Source organism: Budorcas taxicolor, chromosome 3 (assembly GCF_023091745.1).
Source record: "Budorcas taxicolor isolate Tak-1 chromosome 3, Takin1.1, whole genome shotgun sequence".
NCBI lineage: Eukaryota > Metazoa > Chordata > Mammalia > Artiodactyla > Bovidae > Budorcas > Budorcas taxicolor.
Genome location: NC_068912.1, coordinates 116,215,947 through 116,238,573, shown reverse-complemented (window position 1 = coordinate 116,238,573; position 22,627 = coordinate 116,215,947). Strand labels below are relative to the sequence as shown.

The 22,627-nt window shown below is 48.3% G+C and overlaps 1 protein-coding gene across 1 annotated transcript in view; it reads left to right on the top strand.

The window, feature by feature from the left end:
* Positions 1-22,627, top strand: part of ASB18 (ankyrin repeat and SOCS box containing 18) — a 77,465-nt gene that overhangs the window by 36,003 nt on the left and 18,835 nt on the right. Inside the window, 1 exon segment of the mRNA XM_052637437.1 lies at positions 14,117-14,621. Within this exon segment, the coding sequence (XP_052493397.1) occupies positions 14,117-14,621 (505 nt within the window).

Sequence of the window (22,627 nt, the reverse complement as noted above, 5' to 3'; positions counted from 1 at the left end):
CTCTTGCAGAATTTTCCACAGCTTATTGTGATCCACACAGTCAAAGTCTTTGGCATAGTCAATAAAGCAGAAATAGATGTTTTTCTGGAACTCTCTTGCTTTTTCCATGATCCAGTGGATGTTCGCAATTTGATCTCTGGTTCCTCTGCCTTTTCTAAAACCAGCTTGAACATATGGAAGTTCATGGTTCATGAATTGCTGAAGCCTGGCTTGGAGAATTTTGAGCATTACTTTACTAGCGTGAGAGATGAGTGCAATTATGCGGTAGTTTGAGCATTCTTTGGCATTGCCTTTCTTTGGGATTGGAATGAAAACTGACCTTTTCCAGTCCTGTGGCCACTGCTGAGTTTTCCAAATTTGCTGGCATATTGAGTGCAGCACTTTCACAGCATCATCTTTCAGGATTTGAAATAGCTCAACTGGAGTTCCATCACCTCCACTAGCTTTGTTCATAGTGATGCTTTCTAAGGCCCACTTGACTTCACATTCCAGGATGTCTGGCTCTAGGTGAATCACACCATCGTGATTATCTGGGTCGTGAAGATCCTTTTTGTACAGTTCTTCTGTGTATTCTTGCCACCTCTTCTCAACATCTTCTGCTTCTGTTAGGTCTATACCATTTTTGTCCTTTGTCGAGCCCATCTTTGCATGAAATGTTGCCTTGGTATCTCTAATTTTCTTGAAGAGATCTCTAGTCTTTCCCATTTATTGTTTTCCTCTATCTCTTTGCATTGATCGCTGAGGAAGGCTTTCTTATCTCTCCTTGCTATTCTTTGGAACTCTGCATTCAGATGCTTATTATCTTTCCTTTTCTCCTTTGCTTTTCGCTTCTCTTCTTTTCACAGCTATTTGTAAGGCCTCTCCAGACAGCCATTTTGCTTTTTTGCATTTCTTTTCCATGGGGATGGTCTTGATCCCTGTCTCCTGTACAATGTCAGAAACCTCCGTCCACAGTTCATCAGGCACTCTGTCTATCAGATCTAGTCCCTTAAATCTATTTCTCACTTCCACTGCATAATCCTAAGGGATTTGATTTAGGTCATACCTGAATGGTCTAGTGGTTTTCCCTACTTTCTTCAATTTAAGTCTGAATTTGGCAATAAGGAGTTCATGATCTGAGCCACAGTCAGCTCCTGGTCTTGTTTTTGTTGACTGTATAGAGCTTCTCCATCTTTGGCTGCAAAGAATATAATCAATCTGATTTCTGTAGGCTTATACTTTTCATCAAATTTGAAAAATTGTTGGCAATTACCTCTTCACATTGTTTTCTGTATGATCCCTCCTCTGCCTCAGGGATTCCAGGTGCATGTATGTTATACCACTTGGAGTTGTCCCACAGTTCATTAATACTCTGTTCACTCTTCTCTTCTGTAATTGATTTATCATTTGTTCTGAAATCCCTGATCTGCCATTAATCCCATGTAGTGTATTTTTCATCTCAGACACTATAATTTTCAACTATAGAAGCCCAGTCTTAGGTCTTTTTAAAATACCTTTCTTGTCTTTACTTAACATGTTTAGTCTTTCCTCTAGTTTCTCAAATATACAGAGTATAATTAAAATAACTACTTTAATGTTCCCATCTATCAATTCTATCATCTGGGTATGAATAACATTTTCTTTATTTTAACTCTGTTCCTTTTGTAAATTTCAGATTCACCTAGGCATAATTTGTGAGAGATAAGATATACAGATATAAAATTCAAAAGTAGAAATGCTTATGAATACATTTCTCAATGATTTTTTAAAAGCTATAAGTAGATAGCCATTCTGCAGGGATACTAAATGGAGATTAACCTCTGCCTCATTTTAACTTACAATTTCTATCCTTGAGACATTTGGTAGGTGATTTGCTGCTGTACAAGGTTGCCATCTGATGACAGAATTATAGAAACCCCATCTACTTTCAAAAAGTACAGCTCGAAGTTTCATTATTGAGTGAACCATTCTGACAAGCATTCAACAGCCAATTGTTGAACTCTAAGAGGTGCTGGACTTATGTTCCATTATAGTGTATTTCCTCAAGATGCTTTCAATTTCAAGGGAGATGAAGGTAATTTACATCAGTGTGCTAGACTCTGGGCCAAGGGTATGCAGAATACACTATGTGCATGGAAGTTGAGGGTGTGGGCTGGCATATTTCAACAGGAAAATTTCTAGGAGACAAAGAGGCATCAATTGTATTAAAGGACATAAACCAACCAAATCAAAGCAAAAGAAAATGAGCAAATTATTAGGCAGTTTTACATTGATTTTATTCAGTTTTGATATTTTTATACCTTACAATTTTATCTGTTAGAAGTACATATATTGCTACATTTGAGGTCTAGGTTGAACTCTAGCAGTGCAAGCCTGGGCAAGTTATTTATCTGTGTCTTGGTGTTCTCATCTGTAAAAGATAATAAAAAGATAATATTTGAGTCTTGTACATAGGGTGACTAGGGGAATTAAATGAGCTAGTGTATGGAAAACGTTTAGAAGAGCACCTGGCATGTAGTTAAGAATTATGTAGGTACTGACTACAATTGTTGAGGTCTCTTGTATAATCTCTGTGCTATCTCATGGGAATTGAAACAATATTTCACTAATTTTAATTAATATGGGGTTTTGTGGTTTCTTTGTCTCCATATTTGTTGGTCGTCTATGATTTATTTACAGTAATATTCCTAGTCAAGAGCATACTCCCAATTTCAACATGTTCCTATGGAAAATATAACCCATTTGATGGTATTCCATGTCTAGGAACACATCATGCTTCCCACCCTCCTCAAAAGTCATGTCTATATTCAGTTTTGTTCAAAATTAAGTTCTATAAATGTAGCATGGTATCCTGGATTGGATCCTGGAGCAGAACATGAACATTAGTGGGGAAAGTGGTGAAATCCAAATAAAGTCCACAGTTCTGTTAATAGTATTGGATTGATGTTAATTTCTTAATTTTGACAAAGGCACCATGATAATATATGATGTGAACTTTACAGGAAACTGGGTAAAGGACATTTGCAAATTCTCTGTACTATCTTTTCAATTCTTCTGTAAATCTGTAGTAATTTTTAAATAGAAAGAATTTTAAAAACCAAGTTTGCTTCATACCTTGGACTCAAATCTAATATAGTCTTAGGAAAAAATGTGGCTTTTTACTAAGAAATAAGAATGTATCACCTACTCAGAACACAAGGTATCGTGAGCCCTAACAGCAGCCCTTAAGACAAGCCAACAGGCTTACCTTTGGTTGCGATAAGGAGCTGAGGCGTATGCAGAGTTACTCAGCTTACACACTGTGCGACAGAAACTCATTTCCTGACTTCAGCCGGTTTTGCAGAAATCATTCAAATCCAGCACATTGCTTAATAAAGACTTCTAAAATGCCTTTGTATTAAGACGGGGCTTTGTAAAACCCCTTCTCTTTTGTCTTTCTCTTCCTCCTCTTTCTTCTTTTTCTTCTCATTTTCCCTTCTGTCTCCATGTGTCTCTCTACATGAGTCTTTCTCCCTGGTGATTTCATTTGACAGTCTTGACTTATTTAAATCCAAGTTATTGAGGAAAAGTTTAAGATAAGTGAGGAACACAGCATAAGTTCAGGCAGAACTCTGCAACAGCTGACTCAGAATCCCTTCAGTATCAATGATTTGATGGAAGATGGTGGCGGGTCCCACTGAACACCTCTACAATAACATAGCCAACTCCCTTGAAGGATGAAAGTTAACAGATGTCAGAGAGGGACTGAGGTTTAGACTGCGGCTTTTCAGCTCTGAAGAGTCCCCCTAAAGTCAGACTCCGAGGAGGTCTGGCTTCAGGTAGTATAAACATTATCACTTTGACAGGAAAGAGCTACTTTTTCCAGAATCTTTTTATACATAGTAGATTTTAGGTCATCCTTAATTTTTTTACCTTTCAGTAGAGAGGGGGTCGTTGACCTACATACAGAGCCATTTCATTTTCTAACTCTTGATGACAATGGTCTCCACACCTAGGGACCCAGTTCTGTTCCAACCCCTTTTAGTCAGCAATTCTCCATGGGTGCAGGACTTTAAAACCTTTGAGTCTCTGAGTTCCTGGGATTAAAAAAAAAAAAAAAATTATCTGTGCTTCCTTCCAACCTGCAAGCTTCAGAATTCAGAATTCAACACACAAAAAGGGATATCAGAGCTTTAATCTAGGAACCTTTTGAAGAGATTTTCCCAAAAAGAAAAGTTCCAGTAAAGTTACTCTCTTCACGTTAGTAGCCTGCATGCCAGTCTCGCCCTATTTATTACCAGATTCCTCTCCTTGACCCTTTTTAAAATTCTGAGATAATTAAAATGAGAGAAGAATTAGCAGAGTCCTGATTCTTTTTCTCATCAAAAGCTGTCTCAATTTATACAAAAATGAGGGGAATTTGCTTCCTTCATGAGCATGTTAGTAAAAAGCATGCACATTTACTTCGTCCCAGCTGTGTCAATTCAACTAAATAAAAGTTAATTTTAAGCCAGAATTGGACTTGTGCAAGCAGCTAATTATCTTAGGAGGAAAAGATTATTGAAAAAAATCATTGGGCAATTTTTCTCTAACTCAAACCTGGCAGGATGAAATCTGGGCAGAGAAAAATGAAGTATGCCTTTCCCTGAGGCAAGAAAGGTACTTTCTGGGCAGGATTTGAGCAGGAACAATTATTCTGAGTCCTCACCCCAGTCCCAAAGCTTCTGCCTAATAACAAGAGGTTTAGTTGCATGAGCTCTAGCTCATGGGCACTGATGCACAATCCAGAAAACAGTCCACTTTCTACAATCCAGAGGAGTGATTGATTCATTATTCATGTGGAGAGGAGAAAACATGATCTGGTTCAACAGGACTTTGAGGCATCTTGAGGAATCCTAAAGAACAAGCTGTCAGTTAGGGGCTGCCCCCATTGGATAATTTGATATTTGTACAAGAACTTCACATTCTGAATACTTGCAAGTGTCTGACTTGCTATGATCTTCCCCACAGGCTTGCAAGGCATGGTTATTCCCAGTTTACAGGTTAAAAAGCTGAGGCTCACCAAGAGCCTATGTTTAATCAGTAAAATGGAAAAACATGGGCTCTTGGTAAAACACTACCAAGTGGAAACCATCAGAGCCAGGTTCAAAAGCCAGTATCAGCTCTTCCCTGGTGATCTAGTGGCTAAGAGCCCCCCCATTCACAATGCAGGGGGCCCAGCTTCGATCCCTGGTCAGAGAACTAGACCCCACATGCCACAACTAAGGGTCCACATGCAGCAACTAAATATCCCACATGCTGCAACTAAGACCCAGCACAGTAAGACAAATAAATCTTTTTTTTTAATTGAGTTAAAAAAAAGAAAGCCAACGTCATAAGAGAGATGGATGTTGAAAGATAACTTCCCCCTTGTTAACGTAATCTTTTTCGAAAACCACTAATTGTCAGAAAGTAGCTCTGCTCATCTCTCATCACGACCTTTCAAACATGTTCTGTCATAGGTTTATCCTCTTTCCTTGCCACTTCTAGGATCTCAGGCAGATTCCTCACCTTTCTGGTTGCTTGCCAAGTTCTGTTTGAATACATACAACTCACTATTAGGAATTAAAACAGGTAATCCAGGCCAAATCCAAACTTTACCCTCTGGGCAAAATCCTTGATTAGACACCTCAAGAAAGATATACAGATGACGAATAAACACATGAAATGTCCTCAACATCATTAGTCATCAGGGAAAAGCAAATTAAAGCCGTGAGGAAATATTCTTTATGTCACACTCTTTAGGATGGCTAAAGGCAAAAAGACAGACACCACCAAATGTTGACAGGAATGTAGAGCAACTGGAACTCTCATACATTGTTGTTGGGAGTGTATCACCTTGGTAAACTGCTTAACCATTTCTTTTAAAGTTAAATATATACCTACCAGCAATTCTGCTTCTAAATATTTATCCAAAAGAAATAAGAACATATGCCCACATGAAGATTTACATGGAGATGTTCATAGCAGCTTTATTCATAATAGCCAAAAAGTGAAAATGCCCATCAGTATCAAAAAGAGAATGAATTTTAAAACTGTGGTATAGCTATACAATTACATGTGACTCATAAATAAAATAGAATGAGTTACTTGTGAACACAACAATATGGATGAATGTGAAAGACATGTTACACTAAAGAAGCCAGACACACAAAAAAGTAGAAAATTATAAAAAGACAAACATGGGGGAGAAATCAGAATCATGGCTGCCCGTGGTGACTGACCAGTAGCAAACACAAAGGCACTTTTTGGAGATGAAAATATGCTACATGTTGGACATCCCCCATGGGCCAGGGGTTAAGATTCGGCCTTCCAGTGCAGGGGATGCGGGTTCAGGGTTAACATTCGGCCTTCCAGTGCAGGGGATGCGGGTCCAGGGTTAACATTCGGCCTTCCAGTGCAGGGGATGCGGGTTCAGTCCCCGGTCAGAGAACTAAGATCCCACCTGCTGTGAGGTATGGCCAAAAAAAATTTGTTTCATATGCTCTGTCTTTATGTCAATATGCAAATGTTATAGCGTATGTCAGTATGCTACATTGATTACACACATCCTTTGCCAAAATTTGTACAGCTGTACTCTTCAGACCTGTGCATTTCTGTATACAAATTTTACTTCACCTAAAAAATATATTAAAACATGTATATAAAACTTTTCTCTCATACAAGAGACACAGATGTAAAGAACAGACTTTTGGACTCTGGGAGAAGGCGCGGGTGGGATGATTTGAGAGAATAGCATTGAAACATGTATATTGCCATATGTGAAACAGATCGCCAGTCCAGGTTCAGTGCATGAGACAGGGCGCTCAGGGCTGGTGCAGTGGGACGACCCAGAGGGATGGGATGGGGAGAGAGGTGGGAGGGGGGTTCAGGATGGGGAACACATGTACACCCATGGCTGATTCATGTCAATGTATGGCCAAAATCCACCACAATATTATAAAGTAATCAGCCTCCAGTTAAAATAAATCAGAAAAAAAAACCTTTTATCGCATACAAATCAAAGTTCCCCCACCCCCCATCTTTTTAGTGACCGTTCAGTACCATCTTTTTGGTGACTGTTTAGTCATTCTCTTCTCCAGAGGTAGCTGGGGTTCACATTACAACCTAAAAAGAGAGTTGTTGTTGTTCAGTCGCTAAGTTGTGTCCGATTCTTTGTGATCCCATGGACTGCAGCATTTCAGCCTTCCCTGTCCTTCACTATCTTCTGGAGTTTGTTCAAACTCATGTCCACTGAGTCAGTGATGCCATCCAACCATCTCATCCTCTGCTGCGCCCTTCTCCTTTGGCCTTTAATCTCTCCCAACATCGGGGTCTTTTCCAATGAGTCGGCTCACTGGAGAATACTCTTGAGAGTCCCTTGGACTTCAGGGAGATCAAACCAGTCAATCCTAAAGGAAACCAACCCTGAATATTCACTGGAAGGACTGATGAAGCTGAAGCTCCAATACTTGGGCCAGCTGATGCGAAAAAGAGAGCAGAGTCTTGTTTTTAACTTCTCTCCCCCTTCTCCTCCCCTCACTCTGATGCCTCTGGGTTTCCCCCTTCATCCAATGCTGGGGCCAGGGCAGGAGAGGAAGGTTGCCCATTTCTTGTTGAGGAGGGGATACTAGTGAAGCTTCCAGAAAGTCAGACACTCCTTCAGTGGAAAGCAGGGCAAACAGTGGAACTGAATTATCAAAGTTAGTTCCTTCAGTCATTCCTCAGTCCACCCAAATGCAGAATTTCGCTTTCAGTTTGCAGGGTGGTGGGGGGAGACACGGGGAATTTGCCTAAAGTATCGTTAGCAGCCACAACCATTGAACGCTTCAGAAGCAAATTAAATGGCAGCCATTGCTCCAAGGGAAACCATAAGAATAGACATGGCTGGCAGTTTCCCTCTCCATGCTCCCTGCTACCCTTCAGGATTCGTCCATTCGTATCAGCTATTTCAGTTGTGGACATCCATGCCTGATAGTCTCGCAGCTGAGCATCCTGGGAGAAAGGGAGGGAGAAGAAAACACAGAGCAGAAAGGGGCGGGCGGCAGGGCCCCGAGGAGAGGCAGAAGTTCCGGACAGACCAAGTGGAAGCTGCTCCTCCATCAGAGTCAGGGCAGCAGCTTCCCCATCTTTCACCTGGAACCAGCCGGGGAGTCAGTGCACAGGCGCAGTCTCCTTGAGACGGCTTCATTAGAAAGCATGGCTGTATTGTCCTCCCAAGTCTCTCCCCCACATCCCCTGTGCACCAGCCTAACCCCCCCGCCCCGCCCTGCAGTCCTGCCTTGCTCAGCATCCAGCCACACTGCCTGCCCTCATGGATGGACCCAGACTTGGCCCCAGCCACCCTGCCCCAGGGACGTGTCTCCAGCCCATCCGCCTCCACGTCAACTCCAAGGAGGAACAGTAGCTTAATGATGACTCGACAAGACTGCTTCATGACACCCGTTACTCTCAGCAAACACACTGGCCACAAGGGGTTCAGGCGCAAGCGCAGGAGGACAGTGAGGGGCAGGTGGAGGGTCCAAGGATTTCCAGCAAGTGAAGCTGTTGCTCCGGAGATAGATGCTGAACCCACCTGAGATGGCTTGAAAGGAAGGTCTGTTTTCCCTCCAAAAACATGTAACTGACTTTTGTGAATTTCACCATTTTTGATAGTTCTTTGTCCTTGTTGTTGCATTGATCCTTGGATACCATCATCCTCTGACGACTGTTGAGTCATTCTCGTCTCCAGCAGTAGCTGGGTTCACATCTCAATCAGGAGGTTCTGACTTGACTATGGGTCACCGTCCTCTCCCAGGTCTCTACCCTTGAGATCACTGCTTCAAGCCTCAAAAACCACATCCTCGTGGAAAACCAGAGAGAATGAAATCTCCAGTGCAGACTTGCCCAGAGGACTGGGCGAGAAGCAGGCTCCTGTTCCTTGCCCACTAGCACAAGGTCCTCCAGCCAGGCAATGTCCCCAACCTTCTGTGCCTTCAGTGTCCTGTCTGAAGGCATGTCCAGGAGCCCTGCAGAGCGCTCAGAGAGGAGACCCTGCCCCCTGCCTTGACCTGGGTACAGAGCATGGAGGATGCTCTCTACTTACTGAATGGACCAATGAATGAAAGGTTTAGAGAGAACTTCTGGGAAATGCCTAGTGCCTTGCCTGGCCCTCAGAAGGTGCTCAACAAACAGTACCCGTGGGAGGAGCAGCAGGGTGGGATGACAAAGGACTAAGCCAGACACAGCAGGCCAGCCTCTGCTCTGCCACCCCCTGGCTGGATGGCCCTATCTGAGTCACTGGTCTTCTCCTGAGCCTCAGTTTCCCCGCATACAAATTCCACCTACAGTGCAGACTTGTCACAAAGCCTAAAGATAACATTCTTCTAAAAATAAATTAAAAGGTCACATGCTGGGGAATGCACTGAAGTCCCAGCTCAGAACCAGAGGCTATGAAATACTACTTTTGAGGGTTTTGTGCCACTGGAGGGGTGGGGAGGAGGGAAGCTGGAGAAGGAAAGCCTGAGCAGGCTCTGTCTCGTGGGGTGCAGGGCAGTTTGGCAGGTGGTGTGAGCGGGTAAGAAAGAGGTGAGCGCTGAGGAAGCCGGGCTGAGGCGCTCGGCACCATCTGCATCTGCCAGGTGAGGGGGAAAGCTGTGCTTCGGAAAGATGCTGGAGGTGCCTGGGAGCGTGCTTCGGAAAGATGCTGGAGGTGCCTGGGAGCTGTGTGCCAGACGAGGGCTGGGAGGCCTACTTCTCTCTTTACAAATAAGTCAAAATGACATTAATTCAACTGCCCTTGATGGGTTCATCTCTATTAACTCCTGCCTTTTGGCTCAAGCCACTTTTTCTGTGTACTGTCAACTTTGGGCCCCGTAACAGCTTGTCACCATGATCATCATCAAAGATGGCGATGAGGGATGGTGGGGGGTAGGGGAAGTGTTTGCCCAAGTTGCTTCGTATCAGAGGCAGTTCAGACAACAGTGTCTCCTTCATCTCATAAGATAGAGACAAGTCGTTTTGACATGGTCGGATGAGAACGCACCCTTGATTCCTAACAGTGACGGTCCTACACTGTCTGCCACCAGGGAAGCCCAGACTGTCTCTAGGCCTTCCGTATTGTGTCTCCCAGCATAGCAGGACATCTGCTCGAGAAAACCTTGCTTGGAGGAAAGAGCTCAGCCAAAGCAGAGCTTCCCACACAGTCCTGCAGAGGCTTGGGGTACGCCTTCCTGCTGGGCCATTTCTTCCTTGACTGGAGATGCTGACAAACACAAGGTCAGGTCTTTCAGGTCCCCGAGACCATTAACACTGCTCTGCTTGTCACTAAGGACCCTCCACCCACCCCCCTCCCTCGACTCTCCTCTCACCTCCTCAGAGGTGCTGCCCTACAGCCTTCCCAAGACCTCTGCCTACACCTGGACAGATCAATGGAAAATCTGAGCTCATTCTGGAAACCTGGAACGCTGAGCTGACATTCTTAGAATCCATGAGCTGCTGCTGCGGCTGGCGGGGGATGGTTCTGTTATTAATAACCTCTGCTGTTGTTCCGCTGTCAAACTGCAACTCTGAGTCACTTTGGAAAGTGAATTTGAAAATACCGGCAGGCAAAAAGGAAATAAAATCACCCTTCACCCCACCATCCAGAGGTGAACACGTTGGCTTGTATGTTTCCAGGCTTTCTTCCCATGCATATACATATTTACTCTTTTTTTTCATAGGAGCGTTCGATGCTGTTTCAAACCTGGTCTTTACACATGACCACTGCAGACAGCTTTCCATGTCATTAAACAGGCTCCCACGCCTTCATTTTTAATGACTGCCCACTGCATGCCAGCAGAGATGTGCCCCAGTCAATTCATTGTGTTGTTTTTCTCTCGTGCCCGTGGTCTGCAACTTACATCATGACCTGCTCTAAGGAAGTGCCAAGATTTAGCCAATTAGAAGCTCTTCATTAAAAATGAAAAGAGTATCCTTGGTCCTCCAGAGGCTGGGCCAGTGTCCTCATTCTTCTGAAAGGTATCTTTGTTGCAAAGAGCAACCTGGCCATCAGCCTGTTAGGCTGTGGACGTGGAAAAGAGACCCACTCATATTTCCCAGTGGACTTCTTCAGAGAGGCTGGGCTGCTTTAAAAAAAAAAAAAAACAGAGCAGGAGAAAATGTTTGGTGATTGTTTGTGAGCACACACAGGCTCAGTGGCAAAATGAGACGGAACCTTTGATTTCTAACCTCCTGCTGCACTGTTCAAAATTCCTCCCAGAGAGGCACAGAGGAAGCAAACTGAAGCACTCTGATTGTCAAATTTGCATCCTCTCTTAGCTGCTTATTGTCCCAAAAGACGCTTCACATCAAATCATACTTGTTTGTAAAGATCTTTCACCCAAGACAGACCACTTCTCAAGATACTGCTGACATGGAGGATAGAGGAATATGGAGAGAGGATTTAAAATATTGCAGGTCCCTGGGTAGAAATGTAAACAGATTTAACACCAGCGGCTTCCAGCCTGGAAACCCTCGAAGGATCCGGTGCAGAGTCCCAGTCAGGTAAATAACAGGAAAAACAGCGGCCATACAAAGGAAAACTGAAAGACGTTCATTAAGGAAATGCATTTGTTCAACATGCTTTTAGAGAATACCAGTAGTGGGCCAGCCCTGCCGTAGGTGCCGAGAAGCAGAAATACAGGCACGTCCATTTCTATACCCAAAGAGCCAACCATCTAAGAGAGAGGTCAGACGTGCCAGAGAACACTTGAAACACTGGTGTGACAAAGGCTGTGCCCGGAAGGCAGCAGGAAAGGACTACACCGGGCAACAGGATGGAGAGGGAGTCCCTTCCTTAGACACATGGAAGTAGCAGAGGGCGGTCATGCAGAAACAGACTCTGCCAGGAGTCACGGCCGCCTCACCGGCACAAGGCACGAAGGACGGCTGTTGCTGCGGGAATTTGCACTCACTGAGTAAAGTAGGGGCAGACTGCTGAGAAGGACGAGAGTAGAAACAAGACCTCTTGGGACTTCCCTGGGGGTCCAGAGACTAGGACTTCACACTCCCCATGCAGGGGGCCCAGGTTCGATCCCTAGTCAGGGAACTAGATCCCACATGCAGCAACTAAGAGTTCCTGTGCCTGCAACTAAAAATCCTGCATGCCACAGTGAAGGCTGAAGGTCCCTCAGGTCGCAAATAAGATTCACCACCACCTAAATCATCTTTAAAAAAAAAAAAAAAGAAACAGGATTTCTTGGGAATGGTGATCAACGCGTGGAACAGTCACTAATGGGTAAGGACTGAGGAGCTGGCCTTCAGTCCCAGGAACTGTGGACCAAAGGGCGCTGAGGACCCATGGAACGCAGGGGCCAATCTCCGCGACTGGGGTTTCCTCCAGGGGCCAAGTGGGGAAGAGACGGTGGATGGCGGATGGCTGCCCATAATGTGGCCAGCTGATGCAGGGGACAGCCATGTCCCCTCCACTCAAGGGAACCGAGGATGCTGAGAAGAGAGAGAGTGAGAGAGCTGCCCAGGGAAGGAGTGAACCCAGGAAGGGCTGAGTGGGCCAGGGGCCAATGGGCCAAGACTCAACAGAGCAGAGATGAGGAGGGCACCAGCAGGAGGGGGAGCTACAGGGACCAGGGTCTTACCCTCTGCAGCCAGCATGCAGGCCCATCAGACTCCAAAGGTGGAGCAAACACCAGGGCAGAAACATCGCAGGAGGAGACCCAGGAGTAGGGGCTGAAGTGATGCTGGTGTCCCGTCAGTGCCCACAAATGCCAAGGGCCAGCAGAATGAAGGAGGGGCTCGGGAGGGTCTGTGAGACTGTCCTGCTCTCAGGCTGGGCCAGATTGGGTTAGTTCCCCACCAGTGTCCAGGGGCCCCGGCCCAGTGGGCTTGTCAGCAGCTGCCACCTGGGCTTAGGTTGAGATGCTCGAAGTCCTCCCCGGTGTATAAGAAGCTCTAAGAACACTGCCCTCTTGGGAGAGCAGCCTTGGCACCAACCTGAGGGACCTGAGGGGGCAGGAGACACCCACCTCTGGGGAAGACTGGCTTCCCCTGCGAGCCGAGGAAGCCCCAGAAGCACGGTGGGGCTTAGCTACTGCCAAAATCCACAGGCCGTTCCGGGAGAGTCCAGTTGAAACACTGATGGTCCTACAGTTAGGTACGGTTGCGTGTTTTGCCCACACTTCCAGTCCTGTCTGAGGACACCCCAGGGCCAATCCGCTGCCGTGTCCTGAGGGACTGATAGATGTCCTCCCTAGGAATAGGGCAAGCCTTGCCTCACACCATCACCACAAGCAGGGGAACATGTCGGCTGATAAACAGCCCAACAGTTTAAGGGGCCCTCCCTTACAACCGTGACTCCCAGGTCCTCAACTGCCACCTGTGACAAAGAGCCCAGGTTATTCATGTTTCCAGCATTTGACCCATATTACCTTTTCCATGGTGACTCAGATGGTAAAAGAATCTGCCTGCAATACAGGAGACCTGGGTTGGATCCCTGGGTCAGGAAGATCCCCTGGAGCAGTGAATGACAACCCACTCCAGTATTGTTGCCTGGAGAATGCCATGGACAGAGGAGGCTGGCAGGCTATAGTCCTGGGGTCACAGAGTGGGACACAACTGAAGCGACTTAACACACAGGCATTCGGTGCTACTTTGGAAGGTGTGTGCTGTGCTTAGCCGGGCAGCCATGTCCAACTCTTTCAACGCCATAGACTATAGCTCTCCAGGCCCCTCTGTCCATGGGAATTCTCCAGGCAAAAATACTGAAGTAGGTTACCATGCCCTTCTCCAGGGTATCTTCCTGACACAGATGGAACCCACCTCTCTCAGTAGTCACAAAATACAAAGTTTTAACGCACGTGGAGGAAAAAATTCCTAGCTGTTTCCACCATTTAGTAACTGGTGAGCCTTGAAGCCTTCCCCGCCCCCCACCACTGGCTTTGCCATCATCGCATTTCTTTTGAGGCCCAGTGTGAACTCCTGTATAACCTGGGCACGTGGAGATCTGGATTCCTGCCCTTGCCATTTGAGGATCAACTCTCCAGGGGAGAAGGGCAATGGGTCCAAAGGCCCAGAACCAGCAGGCAGGGCGTGTGGGGCTGGGGCAAGCAGGGCGCGGATGCCGGCTTGCAGCCCCATCCGGGTGACAGACCTTGACCTCCCGCAGGTGCGCGCAGGCGCTGCTGGAGCACGGCGCCTCGGTGCAACTCGAGGGCGGCGCCAGCCGGGACACGCCCCTGCACGTGGCGGCGCAGCGCGGCCTGGATGAGCACGCGCGCCTCTACCTGAACCGCGGGGCGCGCGTGGACGCAAGGAATGGCCGCGGCGAGACGGCCCTGAGCGCGGCGTGTGGTGCAGCCTGGCGGCCCGATGAGCACGCGCGCTGCCTGCGCCTGTGCGCGCTGCTGCTGAGGCACGGCGCGGCGGCAGACACACGCGACGAGGACGAGCGCAGCCCGCTGCATAAGGCCTGCGGCCACGCGCGCCCCGGCCTGGCGCGCCTGCTGCTGCGGCACGGCGCCGATGCGCGCGCGCTAGACTACGGGGGTGCGTCGCCGCTGGCCCGCGTGCTGCAGACGGCCGCCTGCGCGCCCGAGGCCGAGCCGCAGCTCACGGTGCAGGAGCTGCTCAACCACGGCTCCCCCACCGTGTGGCCCGACGCCTTCCCCAAGGTAAGAGGGGGCCCGGGACAGGCCGCGACGACTCGCAGCACAGGGACCCGGCCTGCAGCCCAGTGCCATGCCACGCTTGTCAGACTTCCAGGGGCCGGGGAACCCCCTGGAGACAGGTGCGGATGCAGATTCTGAATCAGCAGGAGGCGGGTGGCAGAGTCTGGGTTTCTACCAAGCTCTCAGTGAAGTCACATGTTGAGGAGCAAGGGCTGGGAAGCCTTTTCTAGAGTTCCTAGGAGATTAAAACGTTGGGGTGTTGACAAACATACTCGAGTGTGACCTTGCAAAGGTGTCACCTGGAGGTCCCAGGGACTTAGTTCTATGATGCTGTGATGGCTCAAAATATTTTGGCCAAGATATCTTTGGGTGTAATTGGTGAACAATGGAAATCAGCCTCTTCTCACATCTGGTATCTGACTTGAAATTAAATACCCTATGTGGTCATTTGCCTGATGACCTCACCACACTCCTGTGAAATACTTCAGACTCCTAACATTCCCCAGCTGGGTGTCTGTCAGGTGAAGCGTCCTGTCCAGGGTCAAGCTTGTGCGGGAACTACTTTGTAGACTTGACTCTGAGCAGCTCGTCGTTTTTCCATGTGTCAGATCTACACTGAAATGAGACAGATGAAGAATAAAGATTTCTTATCAGATGGACTTCCCTGATAGTCCTGTCGTTAAAACGCCATGCCTCCACTGCAGGGGGCAGGGGTTTGATCTCTGGTGGGAGAATTAAGATCCTGCATGCTGTCAGGCACAGCAAAAATAAAAAATAAAATCTAATAAATTTTGAAGGAAAAAAAAAAGTTTTATCATCAGAAAATAATCAGATACAAAATGTTTCCAAAAGAAAAGTTCTCAAAATACTGGTTAAGAGGTTGTCCTCCCTAAAGACTTCATTGAAGGGAAGCCATTCCATTAGATGTAAAATTGGCTGTGCTTAATTTAATATTTATCCCAGACTTGCCAGTCATATGCAAGAGACATGTTTTGGCCTGATTGGTCTTAAACAGAGAGCTTAAAAGCTGTTATCCAAACAGGACAATATTCTAAATGATCTGAAATAGTGAGATTCACACAGTTCTCAGATGCCAACTTTGCTTTGTGGGTGTATACAGAATACAGTTCTTGTCTCTCAAAATATAGGTGAGACATGGAAAATCCACCCAGACAAGTCCTTGGGCGTTTCCTTATTTGACAAACAGTATGACAATTTCTTATGCCAACTCTTGCAGTGTCTTGAAGTAATTTTCTTGAGGCACTCTACTAATGCAGTGATTTCAAGTTCCTGGGCTCTTGAAACGGAAGAAATGCCAGCATTTTTATAGTCATAATATTTATATTACAGACTTTTCTAATATATTCATAATTTACATTTCAACATTTCCCAATACTAGCAGGCTTAGTCCATCAACTGATAAAATGGAAACAAATGGAACCCTCCCACCCCTCCAGTTAACACCATGAACCAAGATGCATCTTTCAGCCTTTTGTTGTGAAACTGCATAAAGAATGAATAAGAGGGCTTCCCTGGTAGCTCAGTGGTAAAGAATCCGCATGCCAGTACAGGAGGAATGGGTTCGATCCCTGATCCAGGAAGATCCCACATGCTGAGGAGCAACTCAGCCTGTGTGCTGCAGCTAGCTGCACCTGTGCTCTGGAGCCCAGGAGCCGCAACTGCTGAGCCCACGTGCTGCAACTGCCGAAGCCCGTGTGCCCTAGGTCCTGTGCTCCGCAACAAGGGAGGCCACTGCAATGAGAATCCCACGCCCTGCAACTAGAGAGTAACTCCTGCCGCCACGACTAGTGAAAAGCCCATGCCGCATGAAGACCCAGCACAGTAAAAAATACATAAAATTATTTTTAAAAAAAAAGAATGAATAAGAAAACAAGAAAGAAAGACTTTCCTTGATGAGCCACAGTGAAAACTACCTGGGGCAAACTGATCTCCATCCAGGTGTCCTTGTCTGAGGTGCAGCAGCCCAGGCGACATTCTGGGGACAGGACTGGCAGCCTATGAACTCTTGTCTCCAGGGCTGGAGGAATGGCCCAGACTCAATCCAGAGATGCAGGGCAAGACCCAGTGCCTCCCCTTCGGGCCTCCCGGGGCCCTGTCCTGGGATCCCCTTGGGGAATCCTTTGTCAGCCACTCAAGAATGCAGCTGCGTCAGTGGGGTGCAGGCTGGATGAGGTTTGCATCTGGGACCAGCTAGTTGCAGTGCAGACCCAGGGGCCAGGAGCGGTGCTTGGCTCCTGGAAATGATGATGCATCTCCCAGCAAGTCCACGCCACTGTGGAAGGCATTGGAGTTTCTTTGAGAAATCTTAATCTCCAGACGGCTTTCACAGAATAGCAGTGTGGCCTGCCCTGAACAGAGCACCGTGCAGGCACCTGTGGATCTCCCCTCAGTGTGTTGGGTGAGAGAAGAGTATTCCAGCAGCTTCACCACCCCTGGGGCTGCATGGACTCTTTGGAAATGGGCATCCCACCTCTTTATTCTGAAGATCCCCTCATCTCCAGAGGGTATCCCCGCATGAGTGCTAAGGATGTCCACAGCCCAGGCCCCTGGCACCAGCGCTAGGAACAAGTTGTGGACAAGAGCGCGTTTACCAGTCCTGGGCATCCTCCGAGCCAATGTGAGACTCTGGCCTCGCCCCCACCACCCTCCCCACTCCCCGCCCTTCAACCAAAGCGAACACTCTAGAAATCAGGCAGGAGCATCTTCCTCCACCAAGGCCCCCTGCGCGTGCTTCACCGGGGAAGGGGTCTAATCACCCCCGCGGGACATAAAAGGGCAGCCCCGACTCGCTCAGCAGCCCCGTGGAGCGCGCAGCAAACACGCTGAAACGAGCCACAAAGACGCCCGGCAGGCAGGACTCAGCGCCATGGCGAGGCGTACACAGAAGCACCGGGGAATGTCACAGAGCAGGCCGGCCGTGGGCAGCCGCCGCGCTGTAAATAGATGTAAAGAGACACCCACGGAGCTCAGAATTACTGAGGCAAAAGGTTTCACAGCGAGCTCATGACATAAATCACAGTTCCCCCCCACGCCCAGACAAAGGCGCCAGCACCACGGCGGGCGGACTCAGAGCAGCCGTCGGAGCCGCGCGCACTGCGCGGCCGCCGACATCAAAGCGGTGTCACGGCTGGGGATGCTGGCGTGTTGACAATGCCAGGCCTTTCTGCCCGGCTGACCGCTAGTTAACACCAGAGTCAGGTCGGGGCGCAAGGGCAGGTGCAGGCATGGTGTTAGGCTGCAGCCAGGTTTGAATCCTGGAAGTTGTTGGGACTGAAGGGTCCCCCGCCTGGAGGAGAGCCGACGGCAGGAGGGCGGAGAAACGCACACGGAGGGTGGGTCTGCACTGGTTGCGACTAGTTGACTTTGCAGGTTGGATGCTTGGTCTAGAATAAGGACTGCTTACCTTCTGTTGGCCTTCTGCTCCTCACTTGAGCAGTCATACATAATTTCCGCTTAGAGGGCTTCCCAGCCTTCCCTGGTAGCTCAGCTGGTCAAGAATGCGCCTGCAATGCAGGAGACCCAGGTTCGATTCCTGGATCGGGAAGATCCCCTGGAGAAGGGATAGGCTACCCACTCCAATATTCATAGGCTTCCTTGGTGGCTCAGATGGTAAAGAATCTGCCTGCAATGCAGGAGACCTGTATTCCATCCATGGGTTGGGAAGATCCCCTGGAGGGGAGAATGGCAACCCACTCCAGTATTCCTGCCTGGAGAATCCCAAGGACAGAGGAACCTGGCAGGCTATAGTCCATGGGGTCACAAAGAGTTGGACATGACTGAGCAACTAAGCACAGCATATAAGGCTTCCCAGGTGGCTCAGCAGTAAAGAATCTGCCTGCTGATGCAGGAGACTGGGTTTGGAACATCCCCTGGAGGAGGCAATGGCAATGCGCTTCAATATCCTTGCCTGGAAAATCCCATGGACAGAGGAGCCTGGCGGGCTACAGTCTATAGGGTTGCAAAGAATCAGACACGACTAAAGTCACTGAGTACACACAAACAGACCTGCCCCCGAGTTGGAGACATGCCTGGACAATGCCAGTGATGAAAGCTTCCCCCCCAGGCATCCCTTAAGCCCTTGTTCAACAAACATTGCTAGGAGCAGCTGTGCTCCAGGCTGGAGTTGGTGTTTAATTGACACATAGAGCTGCCAGTCACCTGGGTGAGATGGCCTTAACTCAGACAACCACATACACCACTATGAAGTTGCTGTGGCGTGAAGGCCCTGCAACCCTTGGAAGTGCCAAACTTGGGGCGGGGGGAGGTGCGGGGACCAAACCTGGCTGGGTGGGGGTCCAAGGCTCCTTCAAGCTCTTATAGTGCAATCCCAGATATGAAGGCTGAAGACACAGCTCTGTGGAGAGGGGAGGGAAAACCATTCCAGGCAGAAGGAACAGCAGGTGCAAAGGTCCCAGGGCAGGAGGAACACAGCAACATATGTGGGGTGGGGCGGGGAGGGTAATGCAGTAACTGGAGAGGAAACAGCAAAAGGAAGCAGCTGAGCTGGGGCACTAGGCAGAGCCCTCCTTAAGGGTTGCAGCCTTTGTCTTAAGAACAGTGGGAGTCTATTACATCATCTTAAGCCATCAAGAAAGTGAATGTGTTTGTCACTCAGTCGTGTCTGACTCTTGGCAATCCCATGGACTAGCCAGCCAGGCTCCTCTGTTGGTGGAATTTTCTAGGCAAGAATACTGGAGTGGGTTTCCATTCCCTTCTCCAGGGGATCTTCCCAACCCAGGGATCAAACCGGGTCTCCTGCATTGCAGGCAGATTCTTTACCATCTGAGCCACCAGGGAAGTGACATAATCTAATGGGAACCGGAGGTGGGGATGGCGGGGGCGGGGGGTGACTTCTCTGCTCAGGGGTAGAGAACATGCTGGCCTAGAGGGCTGCTGGAAACCACAGACGGTCTTGCACACCAGGTGAGGGATGTAGGCAGCTGGAACAAGGGGAAATGGAGGTGGAGGGCAAGAATGCCTAGGGTTCTAGAAACATCTGCCAATCTCACGTCTTGCCTCTCCTTCTGGTCATTGACCACGCCACCAATATGGACCTGAAGTTTTCGTATTTTCTTTTTTACCTAATTACGGAATTCGGCAAGGGGACTTCACACTCCAGTTTTCCGTGAGGGGAGCCTGGAGGGAGCAGTAGTCAAAACCCAGGGCTCCTCTCCCTGCCTTCACACAGCAGTGTGTACACACGCTGCCCCCCACCATGTTAGGAGGGGTGAGCTCTCAGCAACAGCGCGCCTCCGTTTCCCATGCTCTTGTTTTATTTATCCATCTACACAGAAAGCAATGTGCCCGTGTGATTTTTTTCCCCCCTTAATTTTCTTTCTGCCGCCTCATTAGCCGGAGAGAGCGTGCGTGGACCTTAATGACATCAGCGTTGTCAGAGTGATGTGGCTGCTGAGTCTCGGCAGACAGCAAGGAGGCAGCGGAGATTTTTAAACCACGTTGGCGTAGAAATAATGAAGGCGGCCAGCTGCCTGGCAAACATGAAGGAACGCAGGGGTGGGGGCTGGTCAGGGGGTGGGGAGGGTCTGGAGCCCCAGAGAGGTGGAACAGAGGAGAGACAGGAAATGAATTCCCAGAGACAGGCAATAAGACTTTGTCACAGTCCGTGACCCCGGGAGGAGAGGTCTGGAGGGGGGTAGCTCTTCAGAGAATGGGGGTGGGGAGGTGGGGAGGTCCAGGTTGCATGCAGTCACTGGGAGCCATTGACTATTTTGCTGAGAAGTGAGAGGGCTGATGGGAGGGTAGCTGGAGGCTCCAGGTTGGCCTGAGGAAGGTCTGAAGACGCAGGAACTGCCTAAAATACCTCAAAAGACAAACAGGCTAGATGTGCAGAGGTCCAGTGTGACCTCTCTTTAAAAGGACGTTTCCTCCCAACGTGGAAAAGGGGCCAGTTGGGTTCAGGGGCTGTTGTGCTCCAGGGAGATGCCTGTTATTGGTGGCTCGCATAAGCCAGAAATACCAGCTCATCAAGAGCCCACCATGGGGTGCGAGGCTGGGAGACTGCACGCCCGCCTGGCTCTCCCCTTGCACCCCAGCCTCCTGTGGTCATTCTGTCTCTCTCCTCTCTAAAGCCCATTTAAGCCCAGCCTTGTGACCATCATGGATTAGGGAAAAAACAAACTTTGGGTAGGAAGGGGACTAGAGATGATAATGGTAATATGATTATCAGGTTCAAAGAGCATCTGCTCCTGTCTTCATGTTAAAGTATCTCTGAAGACATACACAAGCGGAGGGAAGGATGGAAGGAAGGGGGAGAGGGAGAGAAAGAAAATCCGTGCACCAACAGAAAGACCTCACGTCTGAGTCAGGAAGGGCTAGCACACCTCTGCTGCATGGCCCTGTTTTCAGGCAGTCGAGTAGACATTAAGGCAAACGTTTAAGTCCACCAAGTAGCAGTGGTTGCTGGTGGTGGTGCAGTGCACTGTGGGAGATGCAGTAAAAAGTGCAGAGGTGGAAACTGAGGAACCGAGGTTGCATAGCAACCTGCTGACTCTGCTGGGGGGAGGGTGGGAGGAAGAGGCCTCCTGATGGAGCACAGGTGACCAGGAGCGTGTACAGACTAGGACCCGGGCTGGGCATCTCCCTTACCAGCCTTCCTCCACTTTGCCCCTCCACCGTCTCAAAGGCTAACAGAGAAAAGGACCGTGGACTTCCCCTGCGTGTCCACAGACTTTGTGTCTGGATCTAACCTTAACCAGAGATGAATATAGAGAAAAAGAAATGGATTCATGGAGGGGCAGGAAAAAAGAATGAGATAGCTTCCTGAGAATAAAGAGGAAATCTGTTCCTCTCATCAAAAGATCCAGAAGAAAATCTGAGAGACTGTATGCCTGTGTGCCATCCTGTATGGAATGCAAGATGATACAGCCTTTATATCCATAAAACCAAACAAGATGAGAAGTCAACAGAATGACATGAAAAGGAAGATGGAGGAGATAAATTTACACCAAGAAAGCAAGAACACAATGGTAGATTACATTACATTCAGTTCAGTTCAATCGCTCAGTCACGTCTGACTCTTTGTGACCCCATCGACTGCAGCACACCAGGCTTCCCTGTCCAACACCAACTCCTGGAGGTTGTTCAAACTCATGTCCATCAAGTTGGTGATGCCATCCAACCGTCTCATCCTCTGTCATTCCCTTCTCCTCCTGCCTTCAATCTTTCCCAGCATCAGGGTCTTTTCAAATGAGTCAGTTCTTTGTATCAGGTGGCCAAAGTATTGGAGTTTCAGCTTCAGCATCAGTCCTTCCAATGAATATTGGAAACTTCAGCATCAGTCCTTCCAATGAATATTCAGGACTGATTTTCTTTGGGATTGACTGGTTTGATCTCCTTGCAGTCCAAGGGACTCTCAAGAGTCTTCTCCAACACCACAGTTAAAAAGCATCATCTACTCAGCTTTCTTAGATTACATTAAAGGAAATAAAAGGCAGAACTGATTCATAAAGAGAATCAAACCAAGGATGTGAGTGAGGGTGCTGTGCTATTTCTCTGTGTGCCCCCAGATCCAGTGCCTGCTGTCTCTCTGTTCTACTCTGCATCCTGACAAGGTGTGCGCATTGTGGCTAGCCCCTTCAAGCTAACACGCAGCCCCGTATAGCTGGCTTCCGCCAGGGGAGACACCATTGGAAATTGGAGGTGGAGGGAGAAATAAAGCCAAGGTGTTTCTCATCCTCTTCCTCTGTCCTGAGTAGCTTCTACAGCAACACGTTCCTCTCCGTGGCTCCAGTATCCCCAGACAGCTCCTTCTCAAGGTCACAGCCTCTGCCAGGCAGCCCCTGCCTGACTTGGTTCCAACCCCTCTTGAATCTCTCATAACAAGAAGCACAGGCTTCACGATTGGTTATTTCTAAGTCTCAGTGACATCATCAAAGAACCATATGCCTTCTAAGCTCAGTAAGTCAACCTGGCCCTCAAAATGGTCCTTTTCTTGGTCCGTAAATGGCTTCCAGCAACTGTTTCAACCA